Below are 26,254 nucleotides of genomic sequence, written 5' to 3' on the forward strand. Positions count from 1 at the left end.
TCAGCTGGGTTTTATAAAACCTTTTCGGTTTAGGCCTCTGCCGCTGGGTGCAAAAAAAAGGTTAATCAATCAATTTAAACTTCTCGCGGGAAAAAAAAAAGATCTCGCAAAGTTGGAATTGATTGAACTTTTTAGTCCCACCCAGTCAGCCACGTCCACCCAATGGGCCGCGCCCACCTGGCACACAACGATACATAAGTGGGTTTTGGGTTGCAGTTTGGGCACTGGGTCTCTTAAAAGGTTTGCCATCACTGTTCTAGAGCAAGTATCATTAATGGGGGAGGGGGAAAAGCGTGCTACTCTAGGAAGGCATCTGTGATTGATCTGATTAATTTTACAGATTTCTGCGTTGAAATTATGGATATGGCTAACATGGTTCAAAAGGAATCCTTTTTTAAAAAAATTGCTGCCCAGAGACATAAGTGGGTTTTGGGTTGCAGTTTGGGTACTGGGTCTCTAGAAGGTTCACGATCACTGTTCTAGAGCAAGTGTCATTAATGGGGGAGGGGGAAAAGCGTGCTACTCTAGGAAGGCAACTGCGATTGATCTGATTAATTTTACAGATTTCTGCGTTGAAATTATGGATACGACTGACACGGGAGCAAGTGTCATTAATGGGGGAGGGGGGAGAAAAGCGTGCTACTCTAGGAAGGCATCTGCGATTGATCTGATTAATTTTACAGATTTCTGCGTTGAAATTATGGATACGACTGACACGGGAGCGAGTGTCATTAATGGGGGAGGGGGGAAAAGCGTGCTTCTCTAGGAAGGCATCTGCGATTGATCCGATTAATTTTACAGATTTCTGCCTTGAAATTATGGATACGACTGACACGGTTCAAAAGGAATCCTTTTTAAAAAAAAATTTGCTGCCCATTTGTTCTCCAGAGAAAGAGAGCATAGAGGGGCAAAAAAATAATAATACATTCCGCTCTTATTATCATCATAAAGCTACGAAACCTTTGTGTGTAGCGGGGTGGCTGGTAGGTACTGAGTAGGAGGAGTGACGAGAGGGAGGAGGAGGAGGAGGAGGGACTACGAACCCTGAAAAGCTGAGAGTGCCATAGCTTAGAGAACGAGAGACAGCGCTACACGGAGCAGGCTGCACTTCCACTACTTCGCCTAACATTCGGGAGAGAGAGGAGAGAGAGAGGAGAGAGGGAGCGAGCGAGAGGAAGCGAGACCGGAGACGTTCATTGACATAAAAGTGAAGACGTTCTCTCGGTTTAAACAAATAATAATAAGGAAGCGAGATCGAGCAAGGAAAACGAGATCCAGAGTTCTGCCTTCTCTCCCTTACGCTCTTAAGAATCCGCGATTCATTCTTCTATTTGCCCATTATTTATATATTCCCCTTCCCCTGATCTGCCGAGAAATTTCTTCGTTTAAAAGAACTTGGATTTTGCCCTTTTTGGTGCGGGGGGGAGGAAAAAAAAAGAAGAAGGGAGAGGGAAGTTTTTAAAGGCAAGAAGAAGGGGCCCGAATCGAACCGGGCTGAATGAAGAGTTCTTCCTAAAAACTGCTGTTTAAAACAACCCCAACCATCCAACTTTTAGAGCTGGGAAGCAGCGAGTCGTATATTTGCCGCTGTAAGATCCGAGAGCTCGGAAAAGGGGAAGGAAAAAAAAATGCACTGAAAGTTTTGGCAAACTTTTCTTCTTCGTCTCGGGTTTTTCTTTCTTTTTTTTTCCCCACCCACCCGGTGCTTGTGTGTGGCGGTGAGAGCGAGCGTGCTCGCGTGGGGTGTCTTGCCACCGAGGGCTGGAGTGCGCCTGGAGAAGGGGAAGGAGGAAAATCGGTTACTATTCGCTGTGCTGCTGGGGAATTTTTTTTTTCTCCTGGAGAAGCGCCGGTTCGGAGCCGAGCTGAGCCGAAGACCCCGCCACCCCGAGCGCGCGGGCAAACGGCGGACAAACTACCAAGTCTCCGGGCCCTCGGGAGAGCCGAGCTTATGGACGGCTGAAACCAGAGTCTAATATTCTCCCCCCCTCCCCCTTCAACCCTTCAGCTCGATCGCAGCCACCGCCGAGCCAAGAAGAGAAGGCTTAAAAAAAGAGAACCCGACCGAGCCGATCCACCCCTCGCTCCTTGGAAATCATGAACTTTCTGCTCACTTGGATCCATTGGGGGTTGGCGGCGCTGCTTTATTTCCACAACGCCAAGGTAAAAAAGGGGCGGGCGGGCGGACAGGCGGGAGGATCTGGGGCGACGGGGAAAGCCTTCCTCCTCCACCTCCTCCTCCTCCTCCTCTTCCTCCTCCGCGTGGCCTGCTCGCCGCATGTTAACGCTGAACGTGCGTGACGAGCGCGCGAAGTGATAGCGGGGAGGGGGGGGGGAGACCCAAAGGGAGCCCCCCCCCCACACACGCGCGCTTTCGGATGAGCCGCGATCCGGAGGCGCCAGACTAGATAGACCTATCCCCGGTCGGGTTGCTGGCGCTCAACCCCGCCGGTGGCTTGGTTGACCTTGGTGAGAGGGCACGCGGCTCCCTCGGCTCCGGGCGCTCTTCGGGGCTTGCCGACAAAAGACCGGCCGCCGATCCTTTGGAAGCCGAGCGAAGCCCCTGCGTTGGGTGGCGTTTTAAGCGGACTGCGCCTCCCGCGTGGGGCCTGCGCGTGTGCGATCGCATGGCTGTTGCGGGGCGGGGGTGGGGGAAAGAGAAGAGAAGTAGATCGGAAACTGTTTGCCTACCCCGGCACGTTGCTTAGGCTTAGGGGTCTTCAAACTTGGCCCTTTTATGACTTGTGGACTTCAACTCCCAGAATTCCTCAGCCAGCTTTGCTGGCTGAGGAATTCTGGGAGTTGAAGTCCACAAGTCATAAAAGGGCCAAGTTTGAAGACCCCTGGCCTTAAACCGTTCCGAGTAGGCTTCCTACGCTTCCTGTCTGGGGAGCTGGGTAGTTTTGGAAACCTGGTTTTTTTTTTATTTTTTTGAAAGGACGCCCTACGGAGGAGGCACGTCTCTGCACCGTCACTGATCGGAGCATATAGGCTGACTTCTTGTAACAGCAGCAGCAGCAGCGCACGCTGCGCTCTCTCCCTCCTCCCCCTGCTCCTCCTGACATTGCAAAAAGCCGTGTTTTTTTGGCTTGTTTGCTTTTTAGTTAGGCAGGTTTACTGACCGGAGTTCAAAATTCCTGGCTTTGCAAAAAGCAAACAGAGATCAAAGACCGCCAAATGAATTCTGTGGCTCTTCCAGATTGATTTACAGACGGAACGACCCTGCTGAGTTTCCATAAATAAGAGCTCCTTCTCCCCGTACGGTTTCCTGCTTCTAAACTCCTCTCATCTTTATTCGTTTCCTTTTTGATAAAAAAGTACGGTAAAGGCCGTTTCCCCAGAAGACCCCACCGCTAGCCAGGAGCTTTTGACTTGCTCTTTAAAGGAATTAAATAAATTGGATGGTTGTAGCGGTTGCTTGGGTTTATCCCCTGTTGGCTCTTAGGTGGTTGATTCACAAGAAAGAAAGGGGGTGCGGGTTAATTTTCTATGGTGGTTTGCCTTTGGAAATTTAAGGGAGAAGTGAAGTCTTAAAACCCCCACTTCAAATGCAGGCATTCTGCCCTTTGCCACTTTTCACACATCTTGGACCAAAATCTTGTCCTCTATAGCCAGTAGGTCACTTGGTGGCATCAAGTTAAACAAGAGTGTAGAAAAAAGTTATAACTTTTTTTTTCAGCTGTAGATATAAGATATCTGCCGTTTCAGATTTGTCTGGTTCGATGTCACAAGCGTTCCAAGCTAATTTGTTCAAGTCCAGCTTTGCTGCGAGTGACAGCAGCACATTTATCTGTACAGGACAGGAGGTGTTTTTGAGGAAAATTTGTGAACAGGTTAATCTGAGATGGCCATGCTTGCTTTTGAAAATGATCCTCAGGTTATACAGTTTTGCTCAAGCTTACTCAGCCTGGATTTACAGATTCTGTCATCCTAAACTGGCCAGTGATAGGAGATTTCGTCCAGCACCTTTGGATGCCATTAGATTAAGAAATCTGATTAATGCATGAAGTACTGTGAAGACAAGTAAAAACAGAATATTAAAAAAATACAGAGAGGGAGAATAGGTGGAATGCTCAAAAATATAGATGACTTTTCCCCCCCAAATAAGTAGAGAGAGGATCCTCAACTCTTATGACCCCACCATCATTTGGGTAAATTGCTAGGTGCCATATTATAATATTATATATTACCAAGCCAAAGCAGTTACAGTATATGAAGTATGAATCTCTGGGGAGCACAAAACGAATGCATTTGCACTTTTTGACCCCAGTAAGTTTTGAAACAGCTTAAACTATATTGGAAACATGGAAGGAAAAAACTGTTGGTAAGAAGAGAATTAAGTTATTCTGTGTGGTGTGGCTCCTTAAAGTTATTAGGGACTACTAATCTCTATTAATATATAAGGCAAACTTATTTCATAGCTTTAATGCTTTTTTATTAATTATAAGGTAATGATATTAGGAGCTGATTGTTTTATTTATCTTACTGCTTTATTGGATTGTTTTTCACTGCCCAGAGTTGATTTTGGTGAAATGGGCAAGCTATATAAAATTGATAAATAAATAAAATATATCCAGCCTTGACTTGTTGAATAAAGTCATAGTTAACTTGTTTTATGTATTATGTGAAGTTTTAACCCATGGTTGACACACCATAGTGGCTGGATTCAAAAAAAGCAATCGGTCAAAGCCAGACAAGTCACAGTATAGCTTAATGTAAGTTGTGAGCTCATAACTCAGGTGATGGAAATGCAGGCATTGATTTCCTCATCTCTTGGCTGTAATAATGGTGCAGTTCCCCCCCCCAGTGATTACCGTAATTACTTTTGAAAGTGTTAACCTTTGGAGTGAAGCATGTGTTAATGGTGAGAAGAAGACCCATGGATGAAAAGACTGAAGATCCAATCCAAAACCTGCCTGCCTTTAGTTTTGCTACATTGGCAGTACTTAGTCCCCTGATGTAATCCTTTGTGATACCGGTACTAAGTGTGTTGCAGTGAGCAAATCCTGGGGCTTCCTCTCAAGACATCTTTCTGGTAGAACTGAGCAAAGATCAAACAGTAAAGGGTGGAAACAAGAGCGTGTGACCAGACTGCTAATGATCTCACAGCCGTCATCAGCCTTTTGCTCAGGCCACACGGCTCCTGCTTCCTTCCCAGCTGCCTCTTCTGAGGGGAGGCAGTGGGTCACCTTCCTCCTTTTAGCTATGCAGCTGAAGGTGGAAATCATCTTCCCGACACAAAGTGGACCTTGCAGCCCTCTTCCATGTATCCTAGTCATTTTCTGAATTCGTTTTCTCTCTTCTTTGTGCCATGTCAGAAATCCCTCCCTTATTGGGCCATTGCGCTTTCTTTCTCCTTTGAGTGCATAGCAGGGGGAGGAGGAGGAGGAGAAGAACTGCAGCATTTAGGGAGAAAATATTAGAGGAGGCTTTCTCTCTCTCTCTCTCTCTCTCCCCCCCCAGCACCTAGGATGGCATGGGTTTTTAACTCTAGTCCCAGGGGCCCTCCCAAAGTGGCTGGATTGCTTGCTCCAGTCCAAAACTGTTACAAAGCTCTTTTAATGAGGCTGCTGAGATTAAGGGGAGGGGGAGGAGAAAGCTAGAGAAAGAATGGTTATGATGTGAAAGAATAGGAAGTGTGTGTGTGTCTCTGTGTGTGTAGAAGCAATGTACTGAGTTAACCTTTTACTTGCTTCATATAGGAATGAGTAGGATATAAGAATAGAATTGCCAGCTCCCTGCCAACCTGCTGTTGCTCAGGCCTTAAAGGAGATATTTCTCCTACTGTCTGTGCTGCTGAAAACTCTATTTAACAGGAGACAATTAAGTGTCTTAATGGGGAAACAATGAGTAAAACCTCAGGCCAGGGAAAAGAGATGGGTACAAGCAATGTGACCTTCAAAGGGGAACTTGTCCCTCGAGAAAAAAAAAGTTTGTTTTGTCCTTCCTTTGATGGGAACAGGGAACATTTAGACCCTTCATCTAAGCCCTGATACTTGGGTTAACGGAGCCTGTCAGCGTTGGCCAGAGAAAATGTAATTCATAGGCGTACGAGCAGAGAAGAACCTTCAGATTTCTCAAATGGATTCAAGGTGACTCTGCTGCATAAATAGCTCCTAGATTCAAAGGCAAATTTATTTATTTATTTATTTAAAAGGCAAATGGGATGAGCAGTGGTGTGAACAGATTGTACATGATGGCTAATGGGGTTCCTTTTCCTTGTCTGATTGGTGAATGTACTGCTTAGTTTCTGCTTGTTGGGAAATAGTAGTTTAGCCTTGATAGGCAGTTTGAAAGGGAGAAAAAAGAGACAGATGGACACAGACCATACCAAGTCCCCATTTGTGATCTGGAATCTTCTCTTTTTCAGGTCTCTCTCTCTCTCTCTCTCTCACACACACACACACACACACACACACACACACAGAGAGAGAGAGAGAGAGAGAGGGAGAGAGAGAGAGAGAGAGAGAGAGAGAAGGAGAAAGCTGTTTTGGACAAGGTGAAGAAGCAGCAAGATACTTCTCGGGGGCAACTTTAGGTCAGAAGTAAGGAACAGTTTCTAGCTGATGCCACATTTGAAGAATGAAAGCTGGGGCTGTCTCCTTCCCCAGAGCCCTGACCAAGTTATGGCAGGGCCGCATGCTTAGCTGCTCAGTCAGGGCACTTGTGGGCAGCATGCTTGCCACAGTCTCATCCTGCAGATGGAGGAATCCCAGGACAGCCTGCCACAGCCTGCTGGCTCATAAAGACTACGTGCTCTACATGATGCTAGAGAAATGGGCGGACACCTGCCTGACAAGGAGCTGTGGCAACTTGCCACCTCACCAGAGAGAGCTGCCTGTCTGAAGCGTCTTTCAGATGCAACAGAGGCTGTGCTGGCCCATGAAGCCCTTAGTGATTAAGCTTTGACTTCCCCCGCCTTGTTTGTAAAGTTGCTGTGACCTTCACCCAGAGATAGAAAAATCTTGTCAACTTAAAAAGGAACATTGTCACCTGTGTGCTGCCAGACTCCTGTCTCTGCAGATCCAAGTGATTCTATCTGTTGGGCCATCCAGTAGATCAGACATGTCAAACTCGTGAGGTCACGTGATGTGCGACATATCAGAGCTTTTTTGCCATTGCCGGCAATGGGGTGGGTGCAGTTTCTTCATGATGCGTCTGGCCTGCGGGCCGGCAGTTTGACACCCTTGCAGTAGATCAATCCTCCCAACTCCTGGAGTTCCTAGACATTGGCTGTGTGGGCTGGGAGTTCTTGGAAATGTAGACCCAAATCAGGTAGGGGATACCAGGCAACAAATAGATGAGCCTGTTACCTGTGAACCAACTGGATTGCTCTTGAAATCCACTGGCTGATTCTGACTCCATAATTTGCAAATCAGAAAGGCCTGATGCTTCTTCCTCTCTGCTGCAACTGTGGTAATGACCTTGGCTAAGTACCCCAGGGGTATGAAACACATTCAGATTCCTTGTCATTTTTAGAATCTCACCAATATTGTTTTCTCTTTTGCCAGTCACCTCCCCTGTTAAGATTTGTGTTGTAGATTTTAATCTTAATAATAATAAATGCTTTAAAGCAGATCATTCTGCTGCCTAGAAAAGTGAGGGTGCTATCTGAGAAAACTTTTTGAGTTCTCCTTTCTGTTCCATGTACAGAAGGCAGACATATAAGCTTAATTGATTTTTACTAAATAGAGATCTTGCTTTCTCACATTTATATCTCAGAGGATCTTCCTTGTCTAGAGTATGATAATAGCTTAAATCTACTTTTACTTACATACTTAGAAAATGACAACTCAATGTTTTGCTAGTGTAAAATCTGTATTTCCCCAATGTCTCAGTATATTTCTTAGCTCCCTTTTAGGCATTGAAAGTTCTGTGATATCTTGCTATAGTATCTTCCCCTGTAAAATAGCTCCATTAGCACTGAATCATAAAAACAAATGTAGTAAGCCAGATAAAATGCAATTTCAAAAGTCAATGATTATTTAACCTTTTAGACAACAGGTAAGCCACAGTTTGCCAACTTGGCACTTTCCAGGTGTATGGAATCAAAGTGGGGATGCTGGCATGGTATACAATGTTTTTAAAAGTAGCTGGATGTGGAATCTGGCCACGTACAGTATATTTTGTAGACCTCCACTGAAACAGAAGCAAAAAGTCTCCATTAAGTTCCATATTTCCAAGAAATGTTTGGTTCACAATTCAGGTGCATTTTTCTTTGGATTTTCTGCAGAGAAATGGGTATTAGAACATAATTGGCATAGGCCATTTTTGGTTTCCTTTTGTATTCTGCAAAGTACAACAGATTCTGACCTTTGTTACTCAAACCTACCAAGTGACTAAGATTGAAAAAGAGCTTCAGGGTTTGTAGGCTGAGGGCACCGGATTTGTGTTCTGATTAGTTCTATGTTGGTTTTTCAGGTGTTGCAGGCTGCTCCTGCCCAGGGGGATGGAGACAGGCAACAAGGTGAAGGTAAGTGCTGATAAATTCCCTGATAAATATAATAATAAGAAGGTGTTGATGATTTGAAGAGGAGGAGATGAACTGGCACCAGTCCATTAGCTGGACCGCTGGGGAGGGAATCCTCACTTACGTTGCTAACATTTGGAAAATGAATTTATGTGAGGGTGTGGGATGAAGGTGGTGTTGGACTGTAATTCTGTGGACAGAAACAATGGAAGTGACTTCACTAACTGGACTGAAGTAGACTAAAGATTTCCAGCATGACTACACTGGAAATGTTTAAGTGAAGACAGTGGGGGATTCTTAGTTGCCAGGTTTGACATATTGGGTTTCAAGATTTCCCAGTATTTTTTTATTAAGCAGCTGCAGTTATGCACAACAGTGTTTTGCTCTAAAGGAGAAATGAGATAACACCATGTTTTTATTAAACTTCAAAGAACAACCTTATCAACCCAGATGTGTTAAGCGTACAGCTGCAGATCACACAGGCTGTGAATGGCAGGAGTTCAATCTACATGGAGAATATCCAGCTAAAGAAGCTTGTCAGGGAGAATATATTGGATTGGAATGTTGGCATTTTAGTCTTTTTTAAACTTTACTTAAAAACTAAGATCAGCCATCTCAGCAACTCTGGGAATAATAGTTGGAGGAATTTACCATGATTTTCAAAGTGAAGTCACTTTGAAAATTTCCTGTCTCTCATCTTTTTGCTGACAGACCTTTGACCCATGTTGTTTTGTTCAGATGCAAAATAAAGTTATCAAATTATCAGTGCTTAAGTTTGCAAGGATCATGGCACTGGCCAACTGAAAAGATAATTTTCAGAAACAATTATGAGAAGGTTGATCCATCTTTTTAAAGGCCACTGTGCTACATGCCTACAGGGGAATATGCCCTACTGAAAGTAATGGTGATTTCTTCTGCATAAATATATGCAGCATTTGCTGTTTAGAAGAATTGCCTGCACCTTAAGAGACTCTGGGAGCATTTTTGCAAATAGGCCATTATAACCAACTGCATGCACTTGTGCATTGTTGGACATTTTATTTGAATATGTCAAAAAATGGAATAGAATGGAAGCTCCATTGTGCTTTTAAAATTTTAGATCAGCCATGTTCAGCTAGCTCCTGAATCTGCATCTGTGGAAATGATTGCCCACACTGGATGAGTATTATGGAAGCTGCAGTTGGGAAGCTATCAGGTTGAAGTAGGTTGTTACAAAAAGTTATGTTATGTCTGGAGCCAGGATCTTCTGATTTTGGCAGCGTGGGTCTAAATGCATTTGTCTTTTAGCCAAATGCTTACTAGACTTGGATCTTGCAAGAAATTTCTCATAAGGAAATTCCTCAGCAAAAACATAATTTGTGAAAATATTTAGTAACCTTCAAATCTTATATAGTACTTTGCAAAATATGTGGCAGGAAGGAAGGAAAGGAGGAGATGTAGAAATCAGGCATACTACAGTAAAGAAATTGAGAGGGATTCAGGGAATAATGGCAGTTTCTAAGCTACTGGCAAGAGGGTAAAACCTATTGTTTCACAGTACAGAGAGCATCAGTTTAAACTTAGTATCAATCCTCACAGCCTTTGAAGCTTCAGGCAGTAGAAGTTCACCTAACTTGGGAGATTTATAGCAAACAACTTGCTTTCCACAGTGTGAAATTCTGCTGTGGAATCTCTTTAGTTTGGGGCATTCAGGGAGTGGCACTTGCTGCTGTTATTACAGTTAGACAGCAGCAGGGGGCGGCCTTTTCTCTTACCACTGCTAGTTTCAATTGCAATCAAGTTTTTTGGCCTGGTGAACTTGGAGGAGTGTTGTCAGAGTCTTAGGGGAGCATAACTTTGTAAGAGCACACCCTTATATTGTAATCTAACTGCTGTTCTGGTTTTAACATTTTTTGCCCTGAAAATGAATACATGGCGGTTCCTTTTCCTGCGTATGTGAGAAAACAACTTCATGGCAGGTTGATCTTTAAACTGCTTGGCCCTTTATTTTGAACTGCAAATTCATGAATAACATTCAAGCATTGGCTTGTATTTTGCGGTTGTTAGACTGTCACAAAGGGGTTGTTTGGATTTCTTTGAGCTCCGGGACTGATACAAACTCTGCGGAATGCTGTATTTCAGAAAAGGCCAGCAAGGTTTTTGCACGTTATCATCATTACATTTTTCCTTTTGCTTAAAGGTTAGGCGTTATGTCACCTAGTCAGCCAGTAGCCAGGTAAAACCAGGCTTTCTGACTTAAGTCCTGATCTGATTGACATAACTGAATATCAAGAGATGTGATTAGCAAGCAACTGCAAAACATTTGCTGCAGTAATGTTGCACAACTAGGTATAAAGATCTGAGGTTTCTGCAGGACCATAGAATACCGTAGCTTGGTGGGGGGACTCATAGTGAAGCTTTAAAGATGCAGATGATCAAGTTGCACTATTTAAGACTTCACATTATTACATGTTAAACTGCAAATGAGAAGGCCAGCAACCAAGTAATTGTCTCTTTCTGCTGCGTTATCAGTGACCAGTCTCTCTTAAATAGAGATTGACAAATATCACTTAATTTCCCTTGTTCTTGCATTTGCATCTTAAAAGTTAGAATAGTTAGAGTACTCATATCTCTGTTATTTTGCACCATTTTTCCTGTTTGAATATCATTCATATGAAAGGATAGAATATAGAATAGAATAGCTGGAAGGGTCCTTAGAGGTCTTCTAGTCCAGCCCCATGCTCGAGCAGGAGAAGCTATATCATTTCAGACAAGTGACTGTCTAGCCTCTTCTTAAGAACCTCCAGTGATGGAGCACCCACAATTTCTGGAAAGCGACAAAGCAATTTCTTACCTTTTTTTCTGTTGATGTGGCTGCATTGAGTCTACTCTTGTAGTGTTCTGTTGCTAACAGATTGGCAAGTTAATTTAAGAACGTTACTTCCAAATGAGGCAGAAGAATAATGTTTTTTTTTGCTAGAATTATTATCTTAATGGAGTGTGCCAGCAATGGAGTTTACTGTTCTAGTAATATTCTAGGGGGAATTCTGTGTTTGATATCATTGAGATACTAACCTAAATTTCATGTTTATACATTTGAAAGTGGTGAAGCAAAAATAAAAACTCTGTAGAAGATGCTAAATGTCTGCCAGCTATATGTGGACATAGGATGCATCTCTTTGGATGATCCACGGATTATAAAAAAAATCCTAAATCATTTAGGACAGCCATTTAGTTATCTTTAGATAGATGGTGAGATGGGCAGTACGTAAATTTAATAAATATGATGAAGTTAAAGGGTAAATTAGTGGCTCAGGCAAAGACAATAGGTACCCCATGACTTTCATACTGAGCTCTGTTTGGGGATACATCTGCACTGTGTATGTGGGTTGTAAGATTTCATTACGTGGGGGAAAAAATCTGTTGAATTTGTTTCACAGCATGAGAGTCAAGTGTTTGAGATGCTCAGTCTTTGTCCATTAGTTTTCTTCTGAATGCAGATGCATAAGGAGGTAGATAATAATGCTTTCAACTCAGCGTTATTATGACAAAGTTTCTTGCGCTCTTAACGCTCAGCAAGAAGTGAATAATCAGCAAGGTGTTACATGTCTGGCTATGTGCCGGCAAGTTTTCCCAGACACTAAATTGTTTAATTCTCCAGTTTATAGATAGCCGCATTTTAAGGTTAAGGTCAACCTGAAGGAGGAGTTGGCCCACACTAATCCCACAAGTCTTGCTAGAGCTTGGACTGGACAGACTGGACAGAAGGTTGCTGTGGATGGAAGTGCTTCTTCTGAGCTGGAGATCGCCCATCCCTACACATTTTTTTTCTCTCTGGACAACTGTCTCTTTAAATAGGCACTTCGGCTGGGCAGCCGGTAGAAATCCCGGACAGGCTTCTCCTCAGATGGTGGCCCTCTCAGTCTCACATGACCAAGAATTAACTTTCCACAATTATCAAGAGCACTCTGTCTCTCCTTCCCTCTCCCCACCCCCAGCACGTGCCTGCGCTTCAGTGGAGCAACCTTTATGCTGGTTTGTCACAGGTTCAGGACTGTTCAAAATGCTTACTTGGTTTCTGGTTTTTCCATGATGCAAGCAATTCGTGCTTTTTATCACACTGGGTTATCAACGTAGACACTGCAGGCCTTGGAAGGCAAAACAAAACAAAACACTTAGGTCAAACAGTATCTCCCGCTTCTCTTAAGGACTCCATTAGCTACTTCTAATGTGCCTGTTGGAGGAACAGACAGAAGCCCACGTTTTGTTTAAAAAAACCTCTTAATTCCGTTTTGAAGACAGATTTTGTACTCTTGCATTCAGCCGTGTGTCTCTATCTCCTGCTTCAGTTTTGCAATGAATCATTAGTTTTAGCCTAGTCATGGTGGGATTGTATATTTGTGTGTATGTATGAATAAATTTGTTAAGGCTGGGGGCCTTGCATTCTCCCCCCCCATGTTGCATAAAAAAATTGGAGTGGAGTGATTTTTAGTTTCATGCACCTTTTCCTGCATATTTGGTTCTGCCTTTCTCAACACTAACTGTGGGTTGTCCAGATGCTTTGGACATGACAGCTAGAATTTCAGCCATTAGCCATGCTGGCTGGTAACTTTTGAAGGCTGAGCTAGATAGATGTTGGTGGCTGAGCTGGAATAAAATACATAATTTCTCTGGTAGAACCTCCCCCGCTTCATTGAAGAAGGTAATCTAAATGCCTTTCTAACTTTAGAACTTAATAATAAATATCATAATTAGGTAGATCCAGAATAAATAAAGTCCACTGAAGTTCTTTTGAACCTTAGTTTCAACTGGATTATACCTCAATCCAATCCAGAATTACTCATATCAAATTCTACAATAATTGAAGCAAATTATGCAGTCCTTTGGGTAAATATGAAATTATGAAAATGTTTTGCTAGCCAGCCAGAGTGCACAACCCAGAATGGTTGGCAACATTTTTGGAGGGAGTAGGGTGATTGTTTGTTCCTTGTAGTTTAGAAACATGAATGAGGGGCATTTCTGTGCTGGAGTAAAACTAAAACAAAAACATTTTGGAGAGGGTCAGGAAATGGTATGGCGTGGGTTTATGGAAGGGAGCGGGACCTTCCCTCCCATTAAGTTCCTTGATTTTTGTGCTGAAAACTACAAGACTAGAGTCTAGAATGAGTTTCTGCTTCTTCTCTGGCTACTTTTTGTATAGTCTTGGCAATAGCATAGGACCAGAAGTTAAAGGAAGAAGTATATTTTCCAGCTACATGGCACTCAGTGATGAGTCCTGGAAAATGTGATATTCCCACTGCAGAAAATTTTCTGAGGAAATTGAATCTGGTCCTGCTCGACAGCTGTGCCTTTGAGAGAATCTGTTAGGCTAACATCAAATAGGAGCTGAGATATTTTACATGTGAAGGAACACTGTGTTGGAACCTCTGGGTTTCTGAAATGACCAGGTTCTGTTTCCATTCACTTCAGGGTAAAGCTTCTCTAACAAGTTGCCACCGTGCCATGAGATTTGTGGTCTTGTGAATCACTTTGATTTCCATCTTGCAAATGCATTCAATGTCTAGCTGGTTAAAATTCAGACAAGACAGATGCTAAGCTTGTCAGTGAGTCATCATATCTTGCTCATCCACAGTCCTTATAGTCTGCCTTCTTAGGCTTTAAGTACATTTTAAGTAGGCTAATGCATTTACTGAGAGCCTGTTAGGTAAGAATCCAGTAGAAGGGACAGACTTAGTGGTCCTTGTGTCTTAAGTCTATGTATGCTATATTGTAATGTTAATGTTAGACTTCACAGAATAAGTGTAACTAATTCCTCCTTTTCCTTTCCTTTCTCCCTCCCCTTTGTTTTCTAGTTATCTCATTTTTGACAGTCTATGAGCGCAGTGCCTGCAGGCCAGTTGAGACCATGGTAGATATTTTCCAGGAGTATCCTGATGAGGTGGAATACATCTTCAAACCATCCTGTGTAGCCCTGATGAGATGTGGAGGATGCTGTAATGATGAAGCGCTAGAATGTGTGCCTACAGAGGTGTACAATGTCACCATGGAGGTGAGACTATAGTTAAACAGTCAAGGCGACTTTTGACCTGCAGTTTTGTCTTGTTTTCTTTAATAAATTCCACTATGGATGGTTTTTATAATTTAGGAAGGATCAACGGGTGGTCTTGGACCACATCCAGCTCCTAATATAACCACTTGTATCTGTTGGGTGTGGAAAGAATAGAGAAGGATGAATCATAGAATTATAGGACTGGAAGGGACTCAGTCTAACTCCTGGCTCAACGCAGGAGCTTTATATTATTCCAGTTAAATGGTAAATATCCAGTCTAGTTTTGAAAACCTCTAGTGATAGAGCACCCACAGCACCAGGAGGTGAGGTATTCCATTGAGTAATTGTTCTCACTGTCAGAAAATTTCTTCTTACTTCTAGGTTGCATCTCTCTTTAACAAGCTTACATCCATTACTTCCTGCCCTTAGAGAATAAATAAGCCCCCTCTTCTTTGTGACAGCCCCTCAAATACTAAAGACTGTAATTATGTCCTCTTCCCCCCCTCCCCCCAATCCTTCTTTTCAATAGGCTAGACATGCCTAGCTTTTACTTATTTTTAATGTGACCAGAGTAATGTGACTAGGTCATGTTGTTCCTGGGCAATATGAGTAGGTCAGAAGTGCTTCTGAGATTATAAAAAGTGCAGCCTAAATATAAAAACAAAAACAAAAGTAAGTCCCCCCCCCCAACAAAACAGAACAGAAAAGTAATTGCCCTGGTGGGCTTTGTTATTTCAAGAACTATAAATGCGGCCTTGACTACTGTGATGCTCTCATGTTCTCCAAAGGGAAGGATTGAAAAGTGAAGTGATGCTTTGTACACATTCATTTAAACCTGAATATAATTTTCCCTGAAAATTCAGAGACAACTTTTTGTCTATACTTCTATATACATATGTACACACAGAGAGACATATAGATCACATACTCATGTAATAACAACCTACATTTCAAGTTTCAATTTCCTGTGTGTGCTTCACTTTCTAAACATTTTAAAAAGTAGTTAGCCTGATAAACTAAATGGACAGATTATTTGCCCCCGATCTGTTATTCTATATATTCTACCTTGCTTAATTCTCTTTAAATAACACCCAAATTTTAGAATCTATATACAAGTATCAAAGGATCTGTGTGAGTTAGCCAAGACCACTTTGTTGTAAGGCAATCTGTTTTGATGAGCAGGGCAAAAAATCTTTTAACCTTTAAACTTGTGGACATGAGGCCTATTTATGAAGTAGTCCATGTTGAGTGACTGCCTCATTTAGTGATTGTTTGCAGGTACTATAGGGATGAAAAAGTAACTTTATAACCAATCCAATTTTCAGGTTTGTAAACCAAAGGACAAGTGAAGTAGAATAATAAACATAGTCATGGTTTCACCTAATGATCGATTTGATTAACAACCAATTTGCTAAACCAAATTGTGATTTATTTTATTTATTATTTATTATTTTATTAAATTTATATACCGCCCTTTCCCGAAGGACTCAGGGCGGTTTACAGGGTATTTAAAACAACCAGTACAAAAGTTAAAAACAAATTAAAAAAAAGATTAAATCATCCCTAAAATTAAAAACCCCAGTTAAAAATTCTCAGCCTGGGCCGGAGAGCTGAAAGAGCCAGGTCTTCAGGTCCCTGTGAAATGTGCGAAGGTCGGATTGCTAAATGAAGACTAATTGTACTTTTTTTGGGCATGGTGTTTCATATCAGGAATTTGGCATTTCTTACTGCTTTTGAGCATTTTCCAATACACTCCTGCTCAAAACTGAGTTTCATGAGTTTAGAGCAGTGTTTCTTATACTTTTAAGATGTAAGGATTTTAACTCCTGGCGTAGCTGGCTGCAGAATTTTGGTAGTTGAAGTCCACGTATCCTAAAGTTGCCCAGTTTAAGAAATACTGGTTTAGAGGGTAAAATGGGGATAGGAAAGCAGTATAAGAATGCTAACTCATGTAGCCTTCATTTTGCCCCCTCTGTTTTATCGTTATTTTGCTTATTTGTTTTGTGAGATGGCTGTTGAACATTACCCATTTGGGAATGCGACTCACTGCCCTTCTTTTTTCTTTCTCCCTTCTACTGCCTTCTTTCCTTCTAGATCATGAAACTCAAACCCTTTCAGAGCCAGCATATACATCCAATGAGCTTCCAGCAGCACAGTAAATGTGAATGCAGGTGAGAACAGAGAGCTTTTCTGATTGAATCTGGAGAAGGATTATATAATTGTATCAATAGTACCCAGCTGGTCACCTGTATCCACCTGTTCAACCCAAATCTTGTGGTCTTGTTCTGTATTGGGAAGGGTTTTTTTCCTTGCTAGCCATAGGCTCGGTAATTTAATTTATGTTGATTGACAGATGATGTACGTTTACTGTCCAGTCACGGGAGGGCTTTAACTTTTCTTCTTTAGAAACCTCAGTTACATCAACACTGCTTCAGCAAGAGAAGCATTCTTATGGGTCTGCATCTGTGTCATAAAATGAATGTGTGGGTATCTGGTGTGTTTACATGCTCTCAATCTCTGTCATGGAAATTTCACTGGCTGCTTGGTACATTCTTTGGGTAGGTGCAATTGAGAACCAGCAGCTAGTTAAGAAACATTGTATTGCTGTTTTGCTCCAACTGAGTAAACAGGTGGTTGGGTTTTGCCTGTGTCCCTAGGTGCTCTGATCCCTTAACCCACAACTTTTGTATTATAAGTTTACATGATCATGAAAACATGATTACAATCAAGAGAGCTACTTTGGTGTAACGGCTAAAGTGCTGGACTAGAATCCCAGAGACTGCTTAGGTGTGAAAGTGAGTTAAGTGACTTTGGGCCAGTCACTCTCAGCAGCCCAAATCATCATTACAGGTTTATTGCGGGGAAAAATAGAAGGCAGAAACATTGTATATTTTGCCTTGAGTTGTACAAAATAACAGTGGGATATAAATCTAATAATGAATAGGTCCGTATAAGGCAGAGCTCTGATGTCAATGCAAGTTAATATTCATTTTCATGTCAATATGTACAAAATCTCCCTTCAGATTTTGGTATTTAGTCAATAATGGGCAACGGGAAATAGAGCTGGGGATATTGGGGGCAAGGCCAAAAGATATGACTTTTTAATGCATATATTTAGGCATTAAAACAGTGTTTTAATTTGATCGGAAAGAAATGTGCTTTCTTTTCTGCCCTTGGCTGTCATAATTAAGGCCAACTTCAACAACCAGATGGTCCTATGGTATTTTAAGCTTGTGCTGCCAGATAACATTGCCAGTGTACAAGGATAATGGAATTGGTAGTCTGGAACATTTGGAAGGCTGAAACAGGCAGTGCTGGAAGACAGAAGAGCATTGTTTATATTTATTGCTCGTTCTCTTCTAATCCTGCTCCTCTTTTCTTCCACTGTAGACCAAAGAAAGAAGTCAGAATTAGACAAGAAAAGTAAGTGACCTGGATTATATCCCTCCCCTAAGTCGGTGCTGGTGATCTCCCTCCTTTCTTTCTTAGATCACTACAAATAAGAATTGGTCGTTGCTATTCTTTAAAGAAATAAAGTGTTCATCTAAAGAATTATATCTTGAATCCATTCCTCTTAGCTACAGTCACACATGTAGCTTTGACAGCTGTGGTTCCTTTATGCTTTGAGGCCATTTTGAAACTGTTTACTTATAAAAAATATGTCAGGAACAGCATGGAATTAACCGAAAGCTTTTATCCCCTTTCAACCGGATTCTAGCTGATACTTTCCTTCACATGCATTTGACACCATTGCCCTCCCATCTCTTTGCTGCTTTGATGAAAACTTGCTGATGTTTACAGCAACTTTCATAGATACCTAACATTAAGGCTGTGCATGGGACCTCTGCTATCTCACTTAGAACATGGGAATTTTGCCCTTTCATGAACCAAAAGTCATGTACGCCCAGTCAAAGAGTGGCTAGGGTTCTGATGTGAATTAACTTTGCATATCAATCATGAAAGGTGGAATAAAGAGAGTTATTTTATTGCCAGCACTCCCCAGCATGGTGCCTTTTATAGTGCTTTTGGAATATCTATCCCAGGCTATTGGTGTTTCAGTCTGGGGCCAACGAGATAGTAGTTCAAAGCATCTGGAAATACTGCATTGTGGTGACTGTAGATGGGTTGTGTGTGGGAATGGAAGTAGCTGACCTTGTAATGTGAAACTGTCATCTACCTTGAGGTTTGTGTAGTATTATTGAATGATAAAATAGAATTCTTCTCTATACATTAGCCAGCCTAATCAAAATATGGATATACTTTTTCAATTTCTAGCTTAAAAACAAATGCATGCACGCACTGTGAGGGTATATTAAGATGGTTTATGGTCCGCGAGCTGGCTTGGAAGCTGGGGGAGAAAGAGAGAAAGAGAGAGAATGGGGATTGGGGAGGATATGTTTAGTTAGTTGTGCTGTTTTCATACATGTCCTACCTTAATTGAATTCTCATGAATTCACATTGTGGAGCCATCAGTGGATTGCCCGGGGAAATACTGCTAGCTTGGCTTACATTCTTCTGGTGCACATGTTATTCAGCTGAATGGCAGAGTGACTCAGAGATGTAAGAGTGTTGTGATTGAGTGAGCACCGTGGCCACAGTCTTCCCTCTGGGACTATAGCTTTCCACTCCTTCAGGTGGCTTACTTTGCTCTGCAAATCTCCATATCGGTATCGGGTTCCTCTGGTTTGGGTTAAGCTGAAATTCCTCTTATGCTTGATGCCTTTTTTCATGGTGTGCCTCTGGATGAATGTGGCATTAATGAATGTAAAACTTTGCGAAAGTTTCCTGACGTAAACATGCTTTCTCTGCCCTGCTAGTAATTCTGTGTTCTTGTGATGCTTACTTTGCTTGTGGTTAGGAGAGAAAAACTGCTGCCAACCAAGAGGCTTGAACAAGATCCACGGCATATCCTGTCCATTAACCTCAGGGACTTCCTCTTTTATTACAGCATCTCCTCCTTCTAAAGTTTAAATAAACTGTTTCTAGGAAGAAAGGAGTACTTTTTGTATTAGGTTTTGTCCCAAGAATATTCCATTTTTCCACGTGCATTTCTCTCAGAATCTACTGCTGGAGCAGTAGGTACTAAGTTTCACCCGATTTTCTCCTTGGTTGGGATTGCTGCTCTAGGTCTGTGCACATTATCAAAAGCACACAGGAAGACCTTAATCTCTGTGGGTAGGAATTTGCTTTGCAGAACGTCTCAGGGTTTTTCTAGGCAGAGCTGAGAAAATCACTTGCCTGAAAACCTACCAGAGACTGTGGCACATACATAGTGTAGACAGTATTAAATTAGATGAACTGGCAGACTGTTCAGTAGCGTTGGTTTCTTAGGATCACCGTTTTTAATGAAAGGGTGGAAAACCAAACCTATACGTTACTTTCTCTGGCATTTGCAGCAGGGAAGGGGGCTCAGATTCTCTGTTAAAAAAATACATTGTGTTATCTTCCAAGGAATGATAGTTAGATTAGCCCCGTTGCCTTACCTCAGAGTGTAGAAGTTGGATATATTTTAAATCTCTAGTACCAGCAAGTGGGAGGGATCAAGAGTTCATCTGCCTGTATGTAGTAGCTCACAGAGTTCTTGGTTGTTAGTAATGGGGTTCAGACCGGCCATAATTATCTTCCGTTCCAAGAGCAGAGCAGAGCAGTTGAGATTGAACTGCCTGTTAGTAGTTTACCTCCTTTTTTGTAGAACGCAGAATTACCTCCCCATCTTCCACTGTTATCTGCCTCTAGGTGAACAGCTCAAAGGAGCTTTCTGATGGTTCCAGTGGGAATTCTCAGAAATAATTTGCTGAGGGTAAAGCTTGTACATGTCAAAATGAAAAGGATAAAACAAGCAGGTGCACACGGAGGCACGTTTGCCCACTGTTAAGTGCTGCCCACCTTCTTTCTCCCTTACTGAGGTTGGAGAGCCCATTCTCTCTGGGGAGCAGAGAACGGACTTTTAGGGCCCGTACTGGAGCCAAAAGAAGGCATTTCATTTTCTTAGGAAAGGAGCAGAGTTGTAGGCTGGGTCATAGACTGGTCATATTTGAAGTGAGACATGAGGGAAGTTGAGAGTCTTCTCAGGTTTCAACTTTTGATAGAGTTGTGTGAAGTACAGAAAGAAATTTTATTTATTTAAAAGATTTATATGGCCACCCATCTTAAAAAAAACCACAACTCACAGCAAGAAAGAAGAAATGCCTCAACTCCAAGGACTTCTACAGTCTAGATCAGGGGTCTTCAAACTCGGTCCTTTTGTGACTTATGGACTTCAACTCCCAGAATTCCTCAGCCAGGCACGCTGGCTGAGGAATTCTGGGAGTTGAAGTCCATAAGTCATGAAAGGGCCGAGTTTGAAGACCCCTGGTCTAGATGCTTATGCTTTAGCTAAGTGCATATGGTAGCTTCTCCCTCGTTTTCTTCCTTTTTTCTCCCCCCTGTGCACTTTCTGTCTGTCTGTCTCTCTCTCTCTCTCTTGCTTGTTTTGTTTTTCTTCCAGAAAATCAAAGCGAGAAAAGGGGAAGGGTCAAAAAAGAAAGCGCAAGAGAGGCCGGTATAAACCACAGAATTTGTACGTTTTTGCATCATGTGCTTTTAGACTCTGCCCTTTATCCATTTCCTTCTGTTCACCCCTCAAATCAAAACTCCTGCTTGCATTACATCTAATTAAACAATCAAAGGAGCCAATAATTTTCACTCACATCTCCAAATCACTTGTCGTTGTGGTTGCGCTATAGTTTGGGGACATTGGGGAGCATATAGAAGCTGTGATCCTTTTTTCTTTTTCTTTGCTTGGGATTATTCTGGTTGTTGAAGGCACAGTGACCAAAAGGGACAGGCAAATTTCTCTTATTTCCACTCTTGCTTTACCCCTAGAATGCTCTTACATGATTTTCCCCACCCATTTCCATTAATTTCCTCTTGGCCTTCACTTATAAACCTATTGGTGTGGCAACATGAGCTTCATACTTGTCTTTCATGCATGTTTGCCTGTGTGTGAGTGTATGGAGTCTGATGGCAACTACTAACCATTATCAGAGGGGAGCTAGAGGATTCTGGGAAAATTGGGGATTGTTCTCTCTTTCTCTCTCTGCTGGAATTGGGAGCCTTGTCTCTTTCTCTGCCTTTTCTATATCTCAATTCACCAAATCCTGCATTTCCAGCAATTCTCAGTTGGTGGGGTGATGCAGGTGGGGGATTTCAAGAGCTGCTGTTTTGATTCGATCCGTATGGAAAACAACGCAACTTGAATGGGAGCAGCTGAATTCTGAAGTCTGTTTCCTCTCTCTCTTTTTTTTTAAGACAGGGGTTTCTCTGTAGAAAGAGTTGCCCTGGAGTATTTTTTTTTTGCTATTGGCTCAGAGACCTCAGTTAACAATAAGGAGGCTCTCCTTTCCACTGCAAATTGGACTAATGCAGGATTTGTGGATTGTGCAGTTGCAGAGAGCCCATTTCTGCCTTTTAAAAAGCTATTGCAAGTAAGTGTTGGAATGCCTTTGGGGAGTGTCCAACCCTCCCCCAGCAGTGCTCTAGACGTGCAGTGTTGGGAGCGGGGGTAAGGGGTGGGGGCAAGGGTTGCTTCAATGTGTAGGGTGTTGCATGTGTACATTTCTTCTCGCTAAAGCGCTGTAGCTTAGACCTCTTTCCTTTTGCCTTTTTGCAGTCACTGTGAACCTTGCTCAGAAAGGAGAAAGCACTTGTACAAACAAGATCCCCTGACCTGTAAATGTTCCTGCAAATTCACAGACTCACGTTGCAAGTCGAAGCAGCTTGAGTTAAACGAGCGCACTTGCAGGTTTGTGTCCTGAAGAATGAAAAACAGCAAATAAACCCCACATACTGCTCTCTCCGACATATTCATTCAACACACACACACACACACACACACACACACAGAGAGAGAGAGAGAGAGAGAGAGAGAGAGAGAGAGAGAGAGAGAGAGAGAGGAATTAACTTTTGCTGGTTTCTAGTGCCATTATTCTTCTTTTCTTCTGCTTGGCCAGTTGGGAAAGAGATGGTGTAATCTGCCTAAAGTTTAAAACTTCCCTTGTTCTGGCAGAGTTGAACTGAACTGTCTTGTCAGTAGGGTGAGGATAGATAATCTAGAATACATCTCTTAGGGAACAAGGTGGCTCCTTCCACATTGCTAACGCTCAGGAGAAATCCTTAAAGATTTTCATGCAGTCCTTGTATAGTGCAACTGGCTGTTTTAATGAGGTTGCCAGTCTTTTTTTTTGCCTCAAAACAAAGATTTTGTCTCGATCCATTTTTAAAGTTCTACAACAGACCTGCAGTGGATTAAATCTTATGTGGGACTGAGTCATAAATCCAGACATGCATTCTTTCCTGCACCTCTCTTTTACCCTAGAATGTGTGTTTTTAAAGAAGAGTGTATGATTAGCCCTTTCCTGCTCTGTATTATTTCTGTGTATTCAGAAGAGTGAATTGCCTGGAGAAATCCCTTGGCTAGAGTTCAGGTGGTCAAAGTAAAAACCCAGGATGTCTATCCCAGATGGATACCCTACCCCGGTGTCATGCAGATGGCATACGGTCATCTGAGTTACCTGCTTTGTGGCTGCAAATGTCAACCTACTCACCCCCTAAGTACGGTTCTAAAAAGGCAGAACACATTTCCTGCGACTAGATTAGATCTCTTGAGAATATTGCATGAGGCTCTACCTTTCCTAGAACATCAGAAATGCTCACCTAGAGCCAGGCTGATGGTGTTAGGCTTTATACGTGTATATATATATCATGAAGCTCAGTTCTCTGCCTGGGCAAGGACTTGAGACATGGCTGTGTGTGTAGAGGAAACGTGAAGATCTGTAATCTGAGTGTGGATGCCTAGTACCGCAGCAAGAAGAGAGCCAGCTCTTCTTGAGTTACAGTTCACGGTGCAGAAGTAGCCCCTGGAGAGAAACCAGACAGTTGTCTGACCTTGACCTTTATAGTATCCCCTCAAATTAACCAAGGAGAAGTTTGAAATAATCCTTGAAGTAAGTGCCATGCTATTCCCAAGGGAGGAGGGGTGGGTGGGGGAAATGGCTGATTAAGAAATTGCCCCAGTGTAGGACCAAGGCCAGTATTCAGGTTGCCCTCGAGTAGTGCCAGGTTGGATTGTTTTGGCTTTGGCAGCTGCTCGGCTGCTTCAAATGAAGTCTTCACTGCAGGGAGGAAATCTGGACTCAGAGGGCACAGCTGACTCTTCGTTTCCTGGCTTTTGCACAGCTGCTATGGTTGCTGCTGTGTTTTTGGGCACTAATCTCTGCCTCTGCAAGCAGAGGAATTAAGCTCTTTGTTTCTCCCCCTTTTGCTGGCACAGGGCACCCCGGCTTGCTTTGACTGCACCTCTTTAAACACAGCAAAAGAGGTTACTGTGGCGAACAGGTTAGGTTGTTTCTATACAGGTACGAGTGAGAGTTATGCCAGGATGTAAAAAATCAACCTTGGAGATGAAGGAGTTCTTAATAGTATTCTTATCGGTGGGGAGAAAACTGGAGGAAATGGAGTGGCTTTTTCTTTTAAGAGCAAATCCTGTTGGTCCCTGTATAGGATTTTGATGTATTCTGTGGCAAAACACTTTGGCTAATCTTTTAACCCAAGAGGTTCCTTTTCACCTGTTAATGCCGTATCTATTTGAAGAATCCCACATGTTATAGTGACATAACCTCTCCTCCTCCTCTCCTCTCCCTTCACAGATGTGAAAAACCAAGGCGGTGAGCAGCAAGGGAAGAAAGGGAGTGCGGGAGCAGCCTTGGTTCTGGAGCCTGACATCTCACCTGGACAGAAATTGAAAACAAACACTAATCCAAATGAACACTAAAAATGAAGGATCAGCAGCGCACAGCACTTTTGAGTATGGACGATAGACTCTGGAAGGAACATTCCCTGAGGACCCGTGCAGGATTCGCCTTTTGGTTTTGAACTGGTTTTATAGAAAAACTTTCCTTCTCATGCTGCTAAGATATAGAGCCAGGGAGAGTGGAGTGATATATGTTTGGGACTCCCAATACACATGAAGTATATGTATATGTATATGAATATGTATGTGTATATGTATATATACTGAATTTCTAAAACATTGCTAACATTATTGGTGTCTTCACTGGATATACTCAACTGCTGTGGACACAAGTGGGCTATTTGGGACATAAGAAAGAAACTACGACTGGACTCCAGTCAATACTGCTCAATATATTCTTCATACTCTTCCTGACCCTCTAAAGCCTGCTGGTCTCACTTCCTCTCCCCACTCTCCTGCCCCAGTCCCGTGCGGTGAAACATTTATATGAAAAAAGAGATGGCAGGGGATTCTCAAAATGGCACCTTGGAATACTGTGGGTCAAAAGGTCAAGGAAATAACTCTTAAATGCTGGAATCAATGAATCAATCAAATTCCCTTCTTCTTCCTTCTTGAAAATCTCTTCTGAATCTGGCTCACAATCTGCTGGCTTCACTGAGGCGTTGGTGTATATTTTTGTATTGACTTGCTGCAGGAACATTTTGCCACAGATAACGTGTTTTGGCCTTAATGAATGGGAAATGGACTTGTCAGCTCAAGGAGGCATCCCTGGAAACCTGCCATCCCTCTTGGCTACTTAAATAATGGATGTCATATTGGCAGAAGGAGACAGAGGAAAGAAGGGGGGAGTAACAAGAGAGCCGGGCAGTTGAACCAGCACTGTCAACCATCATTATGCACAGAGCTGCCACTGAAGATACTTCTGGAACTTCTCTGGAAAGGGATATTAATCTAAAGTATATATGCGCAATAGACAGGACGTGTGAGTGTGTGTGAGTGAGGGGGTATATACATACAACTCTATAGGTTTTTTTTCTTTCCTGCCTAATAAGTTTAAAATTAGCTTGTTACATTTTGGGCCTTTGAGGGAAAAGCTGGTGAGAGCTTACTCTTTAGCATTGTAAATTTATTATTCTCAGTCTTGTACCATGAATTATATTAAGACACAGTGTTCTTTGCTGGACTTGTGATGTAGGACTTATTCCACCACAAAAAAAAATAGCATAGAGTCTCCCCACTGTCAGTAATATCTGGATAATTTGGCCCATCCACCCAGATGTGACTTGCATGAAGGGTCACTGGGGCTCTCTACATTGAATTAAAGAGTTACTCTGCTCCCAGTGTTGACAGAAGAACTTTGAATTAAAGAGGGACCTTGTGTTGCATTCTAAAGCAACCCTCATGACTTCCTCACTTAATATTCTACAGTTATGTTACAGATAATATGGGGAATGTGAGGTGCAGAGTGATTTTGGGGCAATTCTAAAGGTGGTGTCCAGTTATTCACTGCATGAGCTGAAATAATGTTAAATAACACTGCTGTGAAGCAGATTTAAGAAGGAAGACAAAACCACCATGCTTCCCTCTGTCCTTAAAGTTGTACCAATTCCCAAATTAGGCAACTCACCTTAACTTTGACCTTTACTTTTGGAGCGCCCATTGTAGACAATACAAAGTGTGATTGTTTTACCCAGTTTCCCCATTGACCTATACAGACCAACAATGTAGGCTTTTGGTTAGCCTCCCTCAATCCAAGCCCTTCCATAGCTGTCAGACTTCAGAGCCAATATTCCGAATCAGCAAGGCAAATAGGTTGAGAAAAGTGGGAATTGCTGTTGATTAGTTCTGGAAGGTTGCAGATTGGGGAAGGCTATCAAGCTTTTTTCTGTTAAGTTTCTTGAATGGTTGATTGCTGTGTTATTCTGGTAACAGTTTGGGACCTAGTTGAATAGCCTTAAGTGCTTCT

General features: G+C 42.4%; 1 protein-coding gene across 3 annotated transcripts; it reads left to right on the plus strand.

The window, feature by feature from the left end:
- The first annotated feature begins 238 nt into the window (after positions 1-238).
- On the plus strand, positions 239-25,151 carry VEGFA (vascular endothelial growth factor A). 3 transcript variants are annotated; one of them, XM_081344984.1, is made up of 8 exons: positions 239-2,163; positions 8,422-8,473; positions 14,302-14,498; positions 16,593-16,669; positions 17,889-17,921; positions 20,986-21,057; positions 22,150-22,281; positions 24,185-25,151. In XM_081344984.1, the coding sequence occupies exons 1-8, from the start codon at positions 2,098-2,100 to the stop codon at positions 24,204-24,206; spliced, it is 651 nt and encodes a 216-aa protein (XP_081201110.1). In that variant the 5' UTR covers positions 239-2,097; the 3' UTR covers positions 24,207-25,151. The 3 variants fall into 3 exon arrangements, with proteins under 3 accessions (XP_081201110.1, XP_081201112.1, XP_081201111.1); XM_081344985.1 differs by lacking the exon at positions 20,986-21,057 and having other exon boundaries at positions 240-2,163; XM_081344986.1 differs by lacking the exons at positions 20,986-21,057; positions 22,150-22,281.
- The last annotated feature ends 1,103 nt before the right edge of the window (positions 25,152-26,254 follow it).

Source organism: Vipera berus (assembly GCF_964194415.1).
Source record: "Vipera berus genome assembly, chromosome: 1".
NCBI classification, from domain to species: Eukaryota; Metazoa; Chordata; class Lepidosauria; order Squamata; family Viperidae; genus Vipera; species Vipera berus.